Source organism: Brachyhypopomus gauderio, chromosome 15, assembly GCF_052324685.1.
Source record: "Brachyhypopomus gauderio isolate BG-103 chromosome 15, BGAUD_0.2, whole genome shotgun sequence".
In the NCBI taxonomy this organism is placed as follows: domain Eukaryota; kingdom Metazoa; phylum Chordata; class Actinopteri; order Gymnotiformes; family Hypopomidae; genus Brachyhypopomus; species Brachyhypopomus gauderio.
Window position 1 is genome coordinate 15,105,894 of NC_135225.1, and position 17,083 is coordinate 15,122,976.

The following is a 17,083-nucleotide window of genomic DNA, read 5'->3' on the forward strand; positions in this document are numbered from 1 at the left end:
ATTTAAGCATAAATGTCTTCCACTAACCCCTTTTAATTATGAATCATCCCATAAAAGATTTTCCAGTACAGACAAAGGCAGAAGAGTCCCCAGGAGAAAGAGACTATTATTTACGTGTGTGTCAGTAAGACTCTGTTGTAACAGCACTCTGCACTGTCATGCTGTGTAAACAGCAAAGGAAAACCACCCAAGATGTTCAGATAAGCATTGGTCTTTTTTAAAGTGATTGTTTTGTAAAGTTTTCTGTGGATAAGACGCACCTATTGACACCCCAGTTGAGGCAAGAAACTGATTCTGAAAAAATCTAGTCCTCCCACATTCCTGAACATCACTGGTGCCTCACCCTCCCTAATAGGGGAGGGGCACAAGACTCTGTTTTCAGACCTGTTTACACCTCTACCTTTGAATTGGATCTGTGTTTTCGGACCTGTTTACACCTCTATTTTTGACCTGGATCTTGGCACCCAGACAGCTCACAGAGCAGCATGCGGTCGGGATTCAAGAGCAGTTCATTCAAACCCATCAATGGGCAAGTTCATGCACCGAAATTGACATCTAACTGATTACAACTGCAGGCCTGTGAGAGAGAGCGAAATACAAGCCCCATTGCCCACGTTAGCGGGTAGTTCCTCCCACCACCACCGAGCTGTGACTGTATTAATCTGCACAATGATTTCTCTATCTGACGCCACAATCACCCAACTACAGCTACACATGGTATGCAAATGCACTTAATCCCCCTGCTGGCAAAACTGAGAGGGAAGCGAATCTCAGAGATGGACTGGATCTTTCTACAAGAACAGGTGGAAAGGGTGTGATGTGCAGTCCTAAAGGCCACACCACAATCTCCAGATTATACTCAAGTATCACAGCCTTGGATTAGAAAAATATGTAAAATGAGTTAGGTCTTTGGAATACATTATGAGTGTATTATGTATTAATATTATGTTTAGGGTACCTAATGGCTTAGGCCTAGGGTAATTGGGAACATTATGAATTATGGTTAGTGTAATAGAGTACATTACGAATGAGGGTTAGTGTAATAGGGTACATTACGAATTAGGGTCAGTGTAATAGAGTACATTACGAATGAGGGTCAGTGTAATAGGGTACATTACGAATTAGGGTCAGTGTAATGATATATTAACGTTTAATAGCTATGCTGTACTTCACAGAATTTTGCTTCTGTGCAAACACAAAAGCAGAACAAATTCAGTCTTTAGAATATAGGCTACAGAATTTCCATATTAGTTTCAGGCTAGCAGATAAACAGCTGATATTTATCAGATAGGTCTGTTCTCATTTCTTTTCTTTCCATATTCACACTGACAAAAGTCTGATATACATCATAGATGTGCCCTCGTTTAAAAGGCTGAGCTTTAGTCACAGGCATGGTGCATGCTGGGACCTGAATCGAATATTCAATAAATGATAAACAATCTTTTCATAAAGTGAGGCACACCCATATCTTTTCCATACGGTTATCACATGTATGTGATACTATTAGTGCAGGAATGCTGCATATAACTAGTATCTCATCTCTGGTCTGAAGTGCTGAACTGGCCTCCAGAACTACTGGAGACTGAAGCTCATGATCAGGGGCCCTCACAGAGGTCCATATTGTCTGACCTAGAGCTCACAGCTATTTTGTAAGAAATCCAGTTGCAGTGCAATGTGGATCTGGCACAGCTGAATCATTTGAATCTGATTAGTGAAATCACTGAAATCAAAGAGTGTAGAAAGTGTTAGAGGCAGTGGATTTATCTGAGACATGAGACACTGTAAATATAAAACAAAAAGTAAAAACTGATTCCAGTTCAGACGTGAATGTGTTCATATGACATTACTAGAACTCAAAGCTACTCTAGTGGATCCAGGGCCAGATAGCTGACACATTGCTGACAATGTGATGTTTATCACCACCTAGTGGTGAGCAGAGAACATTACTACCCCCCCCCCCCCCCCCCCCCCCCCCCAAATTGTATATTGTATAGCAGAAATCTGTTATATTCAGTTTTCCACTTCATGGAACAAGGCAAGTTCCCAGACAATTCAAAAAGTAAATAGTATAGTAATTGTAATAGTAGTATTACAAACACAACATTTTAAACCACCCATTCAACCATCAATGTGTAATAAAATGCTGTCTTTGTGCATCACCATATCTCACAAATTTTCCCTTTCATACTAGACAGAGCAAATGACATGACTCCTTCCAAGATGCCAGAAAAAAACTTTATTCCTCGAAAACCTCACAGAGTGAGAATGCAGTCAGGTTAGCTGTAAATAAAGAGGGGAGGGAGAGAGAGAGAGAGAGAGAGAGAGAAAGAGAGGGAGGTGGTGTGTTGAGGGGAGCACACGTGCTTTCTTCTCGTTTGAACTTTGTTTGCTAATTCACTAGTTCTCCCGCAAAACTTGCAGTCTGTGGAAAACTAGTCCTTCACACCAGATTTTAAACAACACGCGCACAACAACTTGTAACCACTAGAAAAACTAGAACACCACACAGGACTCACTCTGGATCCTCCCGTCTGGTAGTACTGAAACAGTAATACAAGCAACAAAAACGGATTCATTTTTATGGGGCTGAGACCGTCACACCCAAAGCAAACCCGAACTTCCTTTCCTAGATCCCTCCATATCACCATCACATCTGGTGGTTCTTCAGCTGAATTGCCAGTATTCCAGAATCTTCCTCACAGCTGGACGGGGGTTCCAGGATTCTAGAATCTTCCTCACATCTGGTTGGGGTTTTCACAATTCTATAATCTTCCTCACAGCTGGTCAGCAGTTCCAGGATTCTAGAACCTTCCTCACAGCTGGTTAGGGGTTCCAGAATTCCAGCTAGCCTCCATCATCATGCACCATTGCATGCTTCTCTGTGGGCAGGTGTCTACTGGTACTATCAACCACTTGTGGAATGCTCCTAAGATTCTCACTTTTTCAGGAGTTAAATCAAAGAGGTTCTGAATACAAATCAGGCGTTAACCAATCCACAGCCCGTCAACGTGCAGGTTCCTGCAAACACACACAACAGGCTTAACATCTGTGAGAAGCGTCTTGAGGAAGAGGGTAACTGATGGCTTCCAACAGTTCTTTTCTTAACACTTGTTTACTTAGCAGGGTGCGAACTCTGCAACACTGAGAACTTGAATCCAAATACTTTCCTATGTACAACAGCGCCATCATGTGGCAACACCAAAAAGCTCTCTGCTACCAAGACATCAAAAGAGAAAAATACACTTTAACAGTTCTGATGGCTGCTTCTGGCATTAGCCTAGCACTGAACATTTAAAATTACAGCCCTAGTTACTTGGCACTGGACTACATTTTAGCACTCATCAGACATCTCATCATCAGAACTGACTGGCCAATGTAGTAAACCTTAGGAGTAATCCAACATACTCCATGAGTCCCTGAACACTGCACAATATCATTAATGTAACCCTTTCCCCTTCTAATCTACTTTCAAGCACAGTGCAATACAGCCAAATAAATAAATGTAAACGAGAGCAAATTAAATTATTTTCTGTACTAGAAGTGAAGTGGTGTTATGAAGGTGTGTTTGGATCTGTCTGGGAACAACTGTGTACGGTCATACTTAGGGGGATGGCAGAGCCATGTGGTCATATTTAGGGGCGGGGCAGAGTCACGTGGTCATATTTAGGGGCGGGGCAGTCACGTGGTCATATTTAGGGGCGGGGCAGAGTCACGTGGTCATATTTAGGGGCGGGGCAGAGTCACGTGGTCATACTCGGGGGCGGGGCCGACTCACGTGGTCTTACTCGGGGGCGGGGCCGACTCACGTGGTCTTATTCGGGGGCGGGGCTGACTCACGTGGTCTTACGCGGGGGCGAGTCACGTGGTCTTGGTCAGGGGCGGGGCCGAGTCACGTGGTCTTGGTCAGGGGCGGGGCCGAGTCACGTGGTCTTGGTCAGGGGCGGGGCAGAGTCACGTGGTCTTACTTAGGGGCGGGGCAGAGTCACGTGGTCTTACTTAGGGGCGGGGCAGAGTCACGTGGTCTTACTTAGGGGCGGGGCAGAGTCACGTGGTCTTACTTAGGGGCGGGGCAGAGTCACGTGGTCTTACTTAGGGGCAGGGCAGAGTCATGATGTCATACTTTGGGGCAGGGCAGAGGCCTAAGCAGGGACACTGTCTCGCAGGTCCAACAATGATGTCCAAAAGGCACTGGTTATCGGTTCAGTTCAATAAGCTTTATCCATGACTATATGATCATTACCTGTAAACAGGTCTGCATTTAGGGCTACTGGACCAAAAAGTATTTATAATAATTTTTTTGATATTCCCTATCAAATAAAACAAATGTGTTGGTTTGGTGTAATTAGAAAACCAAAACACGTGTCCTGTGTGAGTGGGTGAGAAAACGTGATGACATTCTTCAGGAAAACTCACTTTCATCAACAGAACATTCAGGAATTCTAGGTTAGCATGGCGCTTTCCAGCTTGTAGGACCTTGAACTGAATAACTAATGCTTTGTCTTTAAGGGAGGAAAAACAGAAAATCAAAGCGTAAAAAAAACTCAAGGAGAGCGGGTGTAAGCCAGAGCTCCACCAATGAGGGGAGAGAGCAGGTGTAAAGCCAGAGCTCCACCAATGAGGGGCGAGAGCGGGTGTAAGCTAGAGCTCCACCAATGAGGGGCGAGAGCGGGTGTAAGCCAGAGCTCCACCAATGAGGGGAGTGCACGCCCACTTCTGTGAGGTTTCTAAACATTTACAAGAAAAAAACCAACAGCAATTTCCTATTGGACAGGTGATGTCTCAGTTTCCTATTGGACTGGTGATGTCCCTTAAAAGTCTCTTTTTTCCTTTTTCTTTTTTACTACAACAATTACAGTCACACAATACAACATCCTTCTGTCCAGCGAGAAGCAGCAGGAGAAACCGGAGGAGAAAAAAAAAAAAAAAAAAAAGTCCCAAAAACATTTGGAGCCTCAGAAATGACAACAGAGGTGTCGAGAGAGAGAGAGAGAGAGAGAGAGAGAGAGAGAGAGAGAGAGATGTATGAATTGTTGGCTGGTCTGTGTGGGAGTTTATTTTTTGAGAGGCTGGTAGACGGATGCGTTGGGGTCTAGGCTGGAAGGGCTGGTGTCCATAAACTTGGAGGAGTAGTGCGGTGTGACAGGGCTCATGTTGCTGGTGTCTGCTGAATACGCGATGCTGGGCATGACGGCCATCACCTCCGCAATCTTCTGCTTCAGGTCCTTTATCTCTTGGTCTTTCTGCAAGATCTGACCTGGGGAAAACAGGAATGTCAGGTTTCCGTATGAGGAGAAATGTTTAGAACATTCGTACATTTAAACAAAACATCCACAGCATGCACAAGCCCTGAGCAGAGGTCTGCACACTCAGGACTGACGGTGCCACACACCCGCCCCTCCTACAGCTTTCTGTCTGCTACCTTCAGCCTGACTAACCTTCATACTGATCAATATGATCTTGAGGCTGCTCTGCTAGGTGAGCTACAGTAATTAATCAGTTTTACAGGCGTCGTAGTAAAACACTCAAACATCTGTGAGGATTCCCAGAGGGCCCCGTGTTGGGGCGCTGGGTGCAGACCTTGTGCGATCTCCAGTTGTCTCTTGGCGTCTCCGAGAGCGGAGAAGAGGTCCAGCTTGATCCTGGTCTCTGCACTCAAACTGTTCTCCAGGTGCTGCGTCTTCTCCTGCATGGCTGACAGGGCGGACATCAGCACCTCCGTGTCCTTCTCGCTTTCTTTGTACTTGTGCAGCTCCTGTGGGGCACAAGGCAGCGTGCTGGACCTCAGGCACATACAGGAGGACCCAGAGCGGTGGAGTGAACCGCTGGGCTGTGATCGATGGTTTGGCCGGGTGTGGGAGGCGTGTTGTCACCCACCTGGACTTTGAGCTCGAGTTCGCGAATCATGTCCTCCTTGACTTTAATGTCCAGTGTGAGTTTCTTACACTCGGTCTCCAGTTCAGAGATTCTCCTCCTCAGAGTCTCTGTGCACTCACCTCTGCATGGAGGCAGAAGGTCAGAGGCAGTTAACCACAAACTCGGGCACAAACGCGTGAGACAATGAATGGAGCAGGGGGCGGGGCAGGGGGCGGGGCACCTGGAGGCGGCTGCTAGGGCGACGGCGCGGGCCGCTGTGGCCTCCTCCAGCTTCTTGCGTTTCCTGTCGTCGGCCAGCTGTCTCTCAGCAGCGGCGCGAGCATCCTGCTCCACCTTCAGACGCTTCTCCAGCTGACCCAGCATCTGCTTGTCCTTCTGCTTTACCTGCACAGCACTGTGGAGCCTGACACACACACACACACACACAGATACGCACACAAACACACATTAGTGTCTATTACAGCTGCAACGTGCAGACACAACACAATGCAGGTCTTTATATAAACCAATAACAATCAACCAGATAGAAATTATCCCAACAAAATCAAACTCAGTTTAGTCTTTCCTGTTTAAAACATCTGTAGTCATCATGGTGTTACTCATGTAGCACTACTGGACTACATGGTAAATGAAGTTACAGAAAAGCTTGTAGCTGCATGGGTAGAGTGTGTGTGCATGTAGGCTTTTATGACCATGAAGTGTAGGCAGTCATGGTTCGGGGGCAGTCATGATCTGGTGGTAGGGAACTGGTCTTGTGACCGGAGGGTCATGGGTTCGATTCCCAGACCTGAGGCCATGACTGAGGTGCCCTTGAGCAAGGCACCTAACCCCAACTGCTCCCCGGGCTCCGGGCTAGGGCTGCCCACCGCTCTGGGCACATGTGATCCACAGCCCCCTAATAATCACTAGTGTGTATGTGTGTTCTAACTGCACAGATGGGTAAAAGCGGAGGACAAATTTCGATTGCTGTGAGGGGAAAAAATTAAATAAATAAATCACAATTGACATAGTATGGCACATTTAAATTTTACATTTACAATAACACAAGTGTATATTAGAAGAAAACATAAGTGATGAGTGAAACTGGACCTCAGTTCCAACAATCACAAATCTTAGGTCACAACTTTACCAGGACCAGCGGAGGGAAAACAGATAGATTCGGACATTTTCTGAGGAGTGAAAATATTGCTAGTTGTACTACCTAAAGAATGTGAATGGGGTGTGAGTGAGAGTGGTGTGTGTGATTCAGACAGCGGTGTATGTCTGTGTGAGTGCGCGGTGTGCATGAATAAGTGATGTGTGTGAGACAGTGGTGGGTGTGTATGTGTGTGTGTGACAGTGGTGTGTGTGTTTGAGATCAAGGTGTGTGTGGTGTGTGTGCGCAGTGTGCATGAATAAGTGATTGTGTGTGTGTGTGTGTGTGTGTGTGCGCACGAGATTGAGGGTGTGTGGGTGTGTGTGTGCGTGAGAGATGTGCTGCAGTCTCTCACTTGTTCTGCAGTAGTTCATTGTCATGGCGGAGCTGACTGAGTTCTGTGCGTACGCTGCGCTCAGAGCTGCTCAGAGAGCCCAGCTGGCTACGTAGGTCCTGCTCCACCTGCCGGCTCAACTGCAGCTCCGCCTTTAGCCTCCGCACATCCTGCTCCAGCCTGTCAGACACACACACGTGAACACACACACACACACATGAACACACACACACACGTGAACACACACACACACACACGAACACACACACACACACACGAACACACACACACACACGAACACACACACACACACAAGGCCTTTTAGGGTCACCAGTTCAGACGTACAGCACTTGTGTTACTGGTTCACACAGAATTACACAGAATCTATACTACTAACTTTCACGGTTTATATGAGCAGCTCACAGGTGACTTACAGTGGGGCCCCATCTCCACCCTAACCCCAACCCTAACTCCAACCCTTACACCATGGGGTCTCCACTACTGTCTGAAATGGTTGATTTTGTCACTACCGTCTTTCTTCTACAAGCTCTTTATTTATTAATGCCAATTCAAGCAACGTTTGGTCAATAAAACTAAATGTTTGACTAAGTTTTAGAATTACTGTTAACAGACTATTATTAACGTCACATGATGCAGAGATAATAAATGTGGCACAACCAACATCAGAATAAACAGAAAATAGTAATTTTAAACCGTGGTGCTGATTCTTCTTGTATTGTACAGGGTGACGGGCTTGACAAATGCAGCCATAAAACCGGTTTATTTCCCAGAGTTCTCCTCTGTGAGCACACTCACAAGAACTTGATTCTTTACACCCAAAGTTACACCCATGTACCAACCAACACCCATCCACTCATCCTCAGGGGTGTAGGGAGCTGAAGGCATCAGGGGACTCGAAATACAAACTGGAAGAGTCCAATGCCAACAGCAGACAATAAGCTATCCTACATCCAGACAGCATTCTGAAAACTAAGGCATCCAGTGCATCAAAGTGTGGGGCTGTTGGGTAATCCGTGTGTACGAGTACCTGACCCGTAGGTTGTGTGGGCCAGGCTGTGTGTACCTGACCCGTAGGTTGTGTGGGCCAGGCTGTGTGTACCTGACCCGTAGGTTGTGTGGGCCAGGCTGTGTGTACCTGATCCGTAGGTTGTGTGGGCCAGGCTGTGTGTACCTGACCCGTAGGTTGTGTGGGCCAGGCTGTGTGTACCTGACCCGTAGGTTGTGTGGGCCAGGCTGTGTATACCTGACCCGTAGGTTGTGTGGGCCAGGCTGTGTATACCTGACCCGTAGGTTGTGTGGGCCAGGCTGTGTGTACGATTACCTGACCAGTGCCTCAGGCCTGCTGAGCTGGTTATTGGGGATGCAGTTCTCTGCTGGATCTCGGTTTGACCCCGCCCCTTTCCCTCCCCCACACTTTTGTTTCTTCTCTCCCTTCCCTGAGGAAGAGGATGACGAGGGCGTCGCCGTGGAGGTGGGAACACTGCCATTGGCGGTTCCGTGTCCACGGGGCGATGAGTTCCCCCCGGCCACACCGCTTCCTGTGGCCTGGTTTTTAAAATTTTTGGAGGAGGTGGAGTTGGAGGAGGAGGAGCATGACGATGATGATGATGAGGAGGAGTTGTCCTCTTTGGTTTCAGTGCTGCCCAGCAGCTCAGAGCTGCTCAGTCTTTTGCCACTAGTGTGATTCTCCATGTACTCCAGTTCCTGGGCCCTGCAGTCCAGACCAGGCAGCACACTGCTGCCGCTGTTGTGGTTCTGGTTCTGGTTCTGGTTGGGCTGCTTCTTGGACTCCCTGCTCTCTGCCTTCGCACGCTCCTTCTCCCGGTATTCCAGCTCCGGCAGAGGAGTCGTCGCGGGTTTCCTGCCACCAGCAGAGCCGTTCTGAGCCGTGGGGAGAGCGTCGGTTTCGTGGACACCTTTGACTGCAGCAGTTAGGAGAAACATGTGGAGGAACAGAGGAGCAGACTGAGTAGTGACGCCACTGTACCGTTCACCACACTGAAATCACACTCCTGCTCAACAAGACACACTTCATATCACACAGCTCTACTTCTACAGTAATATGAAACCAACTTCACAATGACACCATGTTCATTATTCAGATGTGTCCAAGAGCACACAGGATGTCTGGTAACAAAACTGCTCTTTTATGAAAATACAGAAAGCCATCATTCAGGGGAGGATATGTGGATTTGTAGTAATGAAAACTATTTAGCCATATTGGTGAGAAAATGCTCAGATTACCTACATACACTATATTGCCAAAAGTATTCATTCACCCATGCAAATGGTCAGAATCAGGTGTTCCAATCACCTCCATGGCCACAGGTGTATAAACTTACATGCAGACTGTTTTTTACAAACATTTGTGAAAGAATGGGTCACTCTCAGGAGCTCAGTGAATTCCAGCGTGGAACTGTGATAGGATGCCACCTGTACAACAAATCCAGTCTTGAAATTTCCTAAATATTGCACAGTCAACTGTCAGCTGTATTATAAGAAAATGGAAGTGTTTGGGTACAACAGCAACTCAGCCATGAAGTGGTAGGCCCTGTAAGCCTTGTACCCATGTTAAAATTGTAAAGCGACCATGGGTATCTTGAAAGGTGCTATATGAATTGAACGTTCAATCATTCATAAACTGACGGAGCGGGGTAAGCGGATGCTGAAGCACATAGTGTGAAGAGGTCACCGACTTTCTGCAGAGTCAATCACTACAGACATCCAAACATCATGCGGCCTTCAGATTAGCTCAAGAACAGTGCGAAGAGATTCATGTAATGGGTTTCCATGGTTGAGCAGCTGCATCCAAGCCATACATCACCAAGTGCAATGCAAAGCATCGGATGCAATGAGGAGTTACAAATCACACTTCTTCATCTGGCAATCTGATGGATGAGTCTGGGTTTGGTGGTTGCCAGGAGAATGGTACTTGTCTGACTGCATTGTGCCAAGTGTAAATTTTGGTGGAGGGGGGATTATGGTGTGGGGTTGTTTTTCAGGAGTTAGGCTTGGCCCCTTGGTTCTAATGAAAGGAGCTCTCTCGCACAAAGCAAAGTCCATAAAAACATGGGTGCCAGAGTCTGGTGTGGATGAACTTGACTGGCCTGCACAGAGTCCTGACCTCAACCTCATGGAACACCTTTGGGATGAATTTGAGTGGAGACTTAGAGCCAGGCCTTCTCATCCAACACCAGTATGTGACCTTACAAATGTGCTTCTGGAAGAATGGTCAAAAATCCCCATAAACACATTTCTAAACCTTGTGGACAGCCTTCCTAGAAGATTGATGGTGTTCCAGCTGCAAATGGACCAACGTCATATCAAGAACCCTGTGGATTATGAATGGGATGTCACTTAAGCTAATTTGTGAGTCAACGAAGGTGAGCGAATACTTTTGGCAATATGTATGTGTTTGTATATGTATGTATGTACGCTGTGCGCAATTGGCTGCCGCTTCTCGCCGGTGTGTGTGATTGGTTGTGTAAGAGTTGTACCTGTATTAAAATTGTAAAGTGACCTTGGGTATCTAGAAAGGCGCTACATGTACATCATGTACATTCATTTCATGTACATATGTATTTTATACACAGAAAAACACACAAGCACATGCAGATTGAGCTCATTTACCCCCCCCTCCAGTCTCTTACCCTCCTCTGCCTCCCTCTCCTGTTTCTGCAGCAGCTGTTGTTCTGGAGGCAGGGCCTGCTGTAGGAGCTGCATGTAGAACTCGTTCTCCTTCTGCACCTCCTTCTGCTTACGCAGCCGCATCTTATAGGTCACGTAGCTCTTGAACCCGAAGCCCAGTGTCACCACGGGGTAGCCGATACTGCACACGGGGCACAACACGGAGCTTACTCACACACACACACACACACACTTCACTACTAGGGAAGCTACTGAGATATACACAAATGTCTGTAAAGGTTGTGTGTGTGTGTGTGTATTAAAACACACTGGTTTGGGGACACTTCTGGGTTCCTGCTCTACTGATTAAAAATCTCCGACATCTAGGCTAAAGCTTTCACACTTAAAATTCCTCCAGGGGTGTCTAGTATGAGTTTTAACCACCAGGAAGAAGAAAGGTTGTGTTGGACTGAAGGAGGCTTGAGAAGTATTGTTGCTTCCTCAGTGGGGAGCGTGACGTATCCTAAAAGGACAGTAATGCAGTAGGAAATCTGAGCTGAGAATCCTCCATTCAGAAAGTCTCTAATTCATCCCTGAATAGTGTGAGTGTGTGATGATGGATCTGGGTTCAGAGGATCATAATCCCACACGGCATCTGAAGGTCCATCTCAAGCTCCACATCACATGGTCAGTGATGCAGCACACGCACTGTGTCAGTCTGAAGAACGTGTGTGATCCTCACCAGTGTGCTGCGAACGGGCGACACAGATCCACGTGGAAGTCTTTCAGATCTTTGAATCTTATAGCTGCCTCTATATAAACAAAGAGTATCCATAGCGACACAGTGGGAAGGCAGACCCCTCTTTCTGCAAGAGAGAGGAAGGAGTGGGAGAGGTTAGTATAGCACAGCTGACATCAATGAGGATGAAGCTCACACACACAGTGATGCTACAGGACACCTGCACCAACACAGGGAGCTGTCTGTGTCCTCCCCGGGTTCCATTCAAACAAGGAGACTGTAATGATGTAGGAGCTCCAGGCTCAGAGTCCCCTATAGTCCCTAAAACACCCCTATAGTCCCTAAAACACTCATGCCCCCCTCTGCTGTACAGAAAAGACACTACACACCCAACAAAGTAGGGAAATGTGCCAACAGGAGGGCGGTATCCACACCAGATTGGACTGACTGGAAACCTCAGAAATAGCGTAAGGCCTGAAGAGGTCAAGTGATGTGCTCAGAATGCAGTGGTCCATTACAGCCAGAGTTAAGCGACTGGATGACAGCTGTTCACTAATCAGAACACGATTAAGATAAATACCGAGGACATAGTTTACTCAGCCACAGAGGAGACGACACTGGGTGTGATCTGAGACACAGCCCAGGTGTGGACAAAAGAGATCAAATACTTTTTGTCACATGCAGAAATAACTAAGCCTACAGCTGTCCACTATAATCTGTGTGTGTGTTCAGAGAGGAAACACCATGTACGTATCCAGGATTAGCACAGTGTCACCTTACTGAGTCATGAACATACCTAATCAACACCCCTTTTACCAGAGTCCAAATGACCCACCGTGTTTGTGCTAACAAAGCACCTCTAAACTCTGGACAGTTCTAACCCTAACCCCAACCCAACCCTAAACCCCAACTCTAACGCCACAGTCAGAGACTTCAGCTCTCACACTTAGAGGGTGTGAAACCCTGGGGAGTGGAGAGGTTCTCGAGGGTTCAAAAGTTTTATCTCAACCCTTAAAGGGTTTTGGATAAAAGTTTGAAAGTGAGACTCAATGTATATTTTTTGTCGTGTGTATCGAGAACTTTAAGACTGAAAAAGCTGACAAACCATTGTCGATGATTGAATATACTTTTTCAATATACAAAAAGTATGCAAAGAAACATTTTTTGTTTTATTTCATGATACAATTTCCTGTTTGATTAGCTGGTGAAAACACTTATGGACACTTAGCTTAGCGGTCTGGTAGGAAAATGCTGAAAAGTTACATTCTGATAACACCACTGAGGAAGAAGAAAGCGGTCATAAAAACAAAAGCAAGCTAGAGTGCCACAGAGAATCCTGCTTTCTGAGGTACTCAAACACACCTACAACACCTCAACACATATGAAGGCTGCTCAGATCTACTCACTTATTGTAACTTTTTGTTGCATGCATGCGGTTAATTCAGGCACTTTCAAACAGCTCAAAAAATAACAATGAGAATACTTCAAACATACATAATTTAATGACTTCAGTGTTTGCAGGGGAATTGGTTGCATTCAGATGCTTTGCTTGAATAAAGTATTGTTGCCAAGTTCCAGGTGTGATGGCTTGACCTGTGCGGCCTAGTTGAGCAGGCCTTACCCGTGTGGCCTTACCTGTGTGCCAGACGTACTGCACCCACACGTAGGTGCTGGCGGCGAAGAACAACCACTGCACAGGGATGAACAGCAGGCAGATGATGTCTGATGTAAACGCCACACATACAAAGAACACTGAGAAAGCCTGAGGGGGAGAAGAGAGGAGGGTGACATAACGGAGCTGAAAGTCCTTCACCGCACATCAAAACCCCACATGCATTTCAGAAAGAAGGAGCATTATTTGGTTCTTACTATGACCAACATGACTGAGATGAAGTGTGTGAGAGGAGCTCACCAGACCCTGGTATCTGAAGGAGTCGTACACACTCCGGATGAAGAGCCAGAACGGCCAGAGGTACTCGAACCTGAACTCCAGCACGAAGTCCGCCAGCAGCACAAGGGCCCACACCACCAGGAACTTCAGGTACAGGAAGGTACTGCAGAGAATCAGATGCAGGAGAAGCAACACCACACGCTTCCTGGTTATGCAAACGAAAGGACATCATGAATCAAGCACTGATTTGCAGTATTGCACTTAAAAGCGCCGGACTGTGGAGATGGACCGGGACCCAGAGACAACACATCACTCCTCCGACCGGAGTCCCTCACTGGGCACATCTGTCTTTTTCAAGCCTTATAATTGTTATTGTCTCTTACACCATCAGAAGGCATTTACTGATTCTGGTTCATCCTCTCATAATTATAAATTACATAACTCTAACCACAAACAAAACTGGTAATGATCCCATTTCCAAAACTGCAGTGAACATTTGTAATAACTTCTATGCTGTGTCCAGTACTCATTATCCCCAGAATAAGACCAAACACTGGGCGTATGCCGGCGTCCACAGGTGTGCCACTATTCCACAGGTGTTTTCATATGTGCGAACAGCCCATTGGGGAGTTGCAGATCCAGACTGATGACATTTTTACATGGTGTAGTACATGCCAGTAATCCTGCTGCTATTGACACTATCATGGAGAACGCAACCTCCACTAACCAGATTAAACAGGCCCTAACATTATAAATGTAAACTGAGACCTTTCAGATACAGATTAGGTCTGGCCCTTTGCCAGGTAGTGCTTAATAAATCTCTTATTCAGGGATGTATTTCCTAACAGACCCTTAAGTTGAGACGTTGTTGAGCATATCACACAGTAATAGATAATTAAGTACTGTGAAGTCCAATACATTATTCAAAAATACTTAAGGTAGTCTGAGAGACTCAATTCAGGGATATGTAAACACGTTCATGTACATTATCCAACTTTTATTTTTTTTATGTCTTAAGAAAATAAACAGAACAAGAAAGCAGGGGTCGGAGCTACAACACCAATGGCTGCAACAGTTAGAACAATAACATTTGTCTGCAGGAGTTACATGTTTAGTATAATGATAAAGTATATCAAACCCAGAAGTATCTGTCCATCTTCTACACCAGTAATCAAATTTCCCCCATATACAATCCAGTACCTCCTATTAGGAACTGGTTATCCCAACACCTAGTTGAGAGTGGAACAGACCCACACGTGCATTTATGACAATGTATCCGATACGCCCAGTACAAACCCACTACCATGTCTCCACATGACACAGACAGTAAACAGCCGGCGGTGGTCCTGTGGCCCTATACTGTGTAGCAACCTGATCATTACAGTAGATGCTTACAGTCTGTAGTAATGCTACAGTAAAGAAAAGTTGCATTGCAGCATGTTTGATCTGGAAATAATGAATGTGAAATCAGACCACGGAAGCAAGTCACCTAGCATGGCTGTTCAACCAAAAAAGTAATAGGTATTAAACTTCAGACAGCTTTTCTCTGTGATGGCAATAGCTGTTGTCTACAGAAAATAATCTGAATGACAACTCCACTGCAGCTATTTTTGTTACTGTACTTTTGTGGACCATGTGCATCTTTCTCCGACGTGCTACACTGACCTGCCTAAATACTGTTAATGTGAGTACTGCTGTGCTGTAGTTGAATCACTGTTAATGTGAGTACTGCTGTATTGTAGTTGAATCACTGTTAATGTGAGTAATGTTGTGCTGTAGTTGAATCACTGTTGATGTGAGTAATGCTGTGTTGTAGTTGAATCACTGTTAATGTGAGTACTGCTGTGCTGTAGTTGAATCACTGTTAATGTGAGTACTGCTGTGCTGTAGTTGAATCACTGTTAATGTGAGTACTGCTGTGCTGTAGTTGAATCACTGTTAATGTGAGTACTGCTGTGCTGTAGTTGAATCACTGTTAATGTGAGTACTGCTGTGCTGTAATTGAATCGCTGTTAATGTGAGTACTGCTGTGCTGTAATTGAATCACTGTTAATGTGAGTACTGCTGTGCTGTAGTTGAATTACTGTTAATGTGAGTACTGCTGTGCTGTAGTTGAATCACTATTAATTTGAGTACTGCTGTGCTGTAGTTGTCTAAGATGTGTTTGCCACAGGTCAGTGTGGCTAGTGCTGCTCTCCTACAACCGCGCTAGCTAACTTGGTAACTAGCGTTGCTATCCTGGAAACACAACTGCGCGCGGGACAAATCACGGTAGTTAGTTACCGTATGTGGACACGGTGGACGTTTCCAGTGTAATCTGGACGCTGAGTGACATAAGGGCCTGTGTCTATCTACAAAGACCAACCCTGCTAACCGGCTAACGGCGCTAGCGGGGCTGTTAGCTCAGCACGACTGACAGGAGCGGACACCGAGACCGCGACAGGCCGCCAGACCCCGCTGGTTTACAGCCCCGGGACGAGCCGCGCGCGTCTCCGTCCCCCCGCTCATGTTTACCTCCGTGAACGGGACCGCGGAGACGCGTGTGCGCGTTTCGACACCGAGTCCGTCGGGCGGCAGCAGCAGCGGCTCGGCCGTTAGCGCGCGCGCGGACCGGAGCCTACCTGCCGTAGATGCCCTCGGTGATCCGGCTCCGTTTTAACGGCCGACGGAGCTTGCTGCAGTCCGCGTTGCGCCGCTTCATCCTCCTGCCGTGGGGTTGGAGCTCCTACCGCGATATCGTCCAGTTTCGCGCCGTGGTCGGACGGAGCGACATTGAAGTTCCCGGAGAACACGGCGCTGGACACAAAGACACCGACGACTCCGCCGAGGACCCTCCTCTTCCTCCTCTCCCTCCCCGACGCAGTTTATCCACACACGGCTGTCGTCCACTCCAATCACAACCTTTAACGGCGGCGATAACGCTGATGGATGTGTCGCTACACCGTCAGCCTACAGCCATTACCCCGTTCCGTCACGGCGCCATAGAAAACGGAATATAGAGCGACCGACAACCTACGAACAGCCTCGCGACCGTCGTTGTCCCTCGCGGACCAATCGTGCTCTTTGTGGACAAATCAGGTAGTGCCAAGCGCCCAATGAGAGGACTGTAGGGCGGGCTATCGCTGTCGCTTACGCTATTTGCGTAGAAATTATTTCCCTTCGTTCCCTGACGTTGCCTGCTCTACCAAGCTTTGATAAGACAGCCAACAATAGAATATTCCGTTCAGCGTTTCAAACGCGCGAAGAGGTTGAAACACAGTGTAATATTATTTATATGTGTAACAGTGTTTAAACTGATTTGCTTAAGAAACTACTAATGACTAACGGAAATGTTCAACATTTTCCATTTGCTTGTTACAGGCAGTTATTAATGGTTGTTGAGACAAAAAGCGTGGGGAAAAAATTATTAAGATGTCCGACACTGTAATAAGGTGGGAGCCACTAGGTGGAAGACTAGACCTG

The 17,083-nt window shown here is 46.6% G+C and overlaps 1 protein-coding gene across 1 annotated transcript; it reads right to left on the reverse strand.

Moving 5' to 3' along the window:
- Positions 1-2,221: 2,221 nt before the first annotated feature.
- On the reverse strand, positions 2,222-16,686 carry maco1b (macoilin 1b). The gene is made up of 11 exons (XM_076974609.1): positions 16,243-16,686; positions 13,643-13,784; positions 13,366-13,492; positions 11,734-11,857; positions 11,015-11,193; positions 8,686-9,286; positions 7,365-7,523; positions 6,095-6,277; positions 5,875-5,995; positions 5,578-5,752; positions 2,222-5,254 (listed from the first exon to the last, which is right to left on the reverse strand). Exons 1-11 carry the CDS (start codon positions 16,320-16,322, stop codon positions 5,052-5,054), a joined length of 2,094 nt encoding a protein of 697 aa, XP_076830724.1. The 5' UTR covers positions 16,323-16,686; the 3' UTR covers positions 2,222-5,051.
- Between the last annotated feature and the right edge of the window lie 397 nt (positions 16,687-17,083).

Bases quoted from the DNA above. Each gene is read 5' to 3' on its own strand.
- maco1b (XM_076974609.1), bottom strand. From the start codon at position 16,322: ATGAAGCGGCGCAACGCGGACTGCAGCAAGCTCCGTCGGCCGTTAAAA. The intron at 7,524-8,685 runs GTAATCGTACAC...TGTGTCTGACAG, and splicing joins AGGCCTGAGGCACTGGTCAG to GCTGGAGCAGGATGTGCGGA. The intron at 5,753-5,874 runs GTGGGTGACAAC...TGTGCCCCACAG, and splicing joins AACTCGAGCTCAAAGTCCAG to GAGCTGCACAAGTACAAAGA.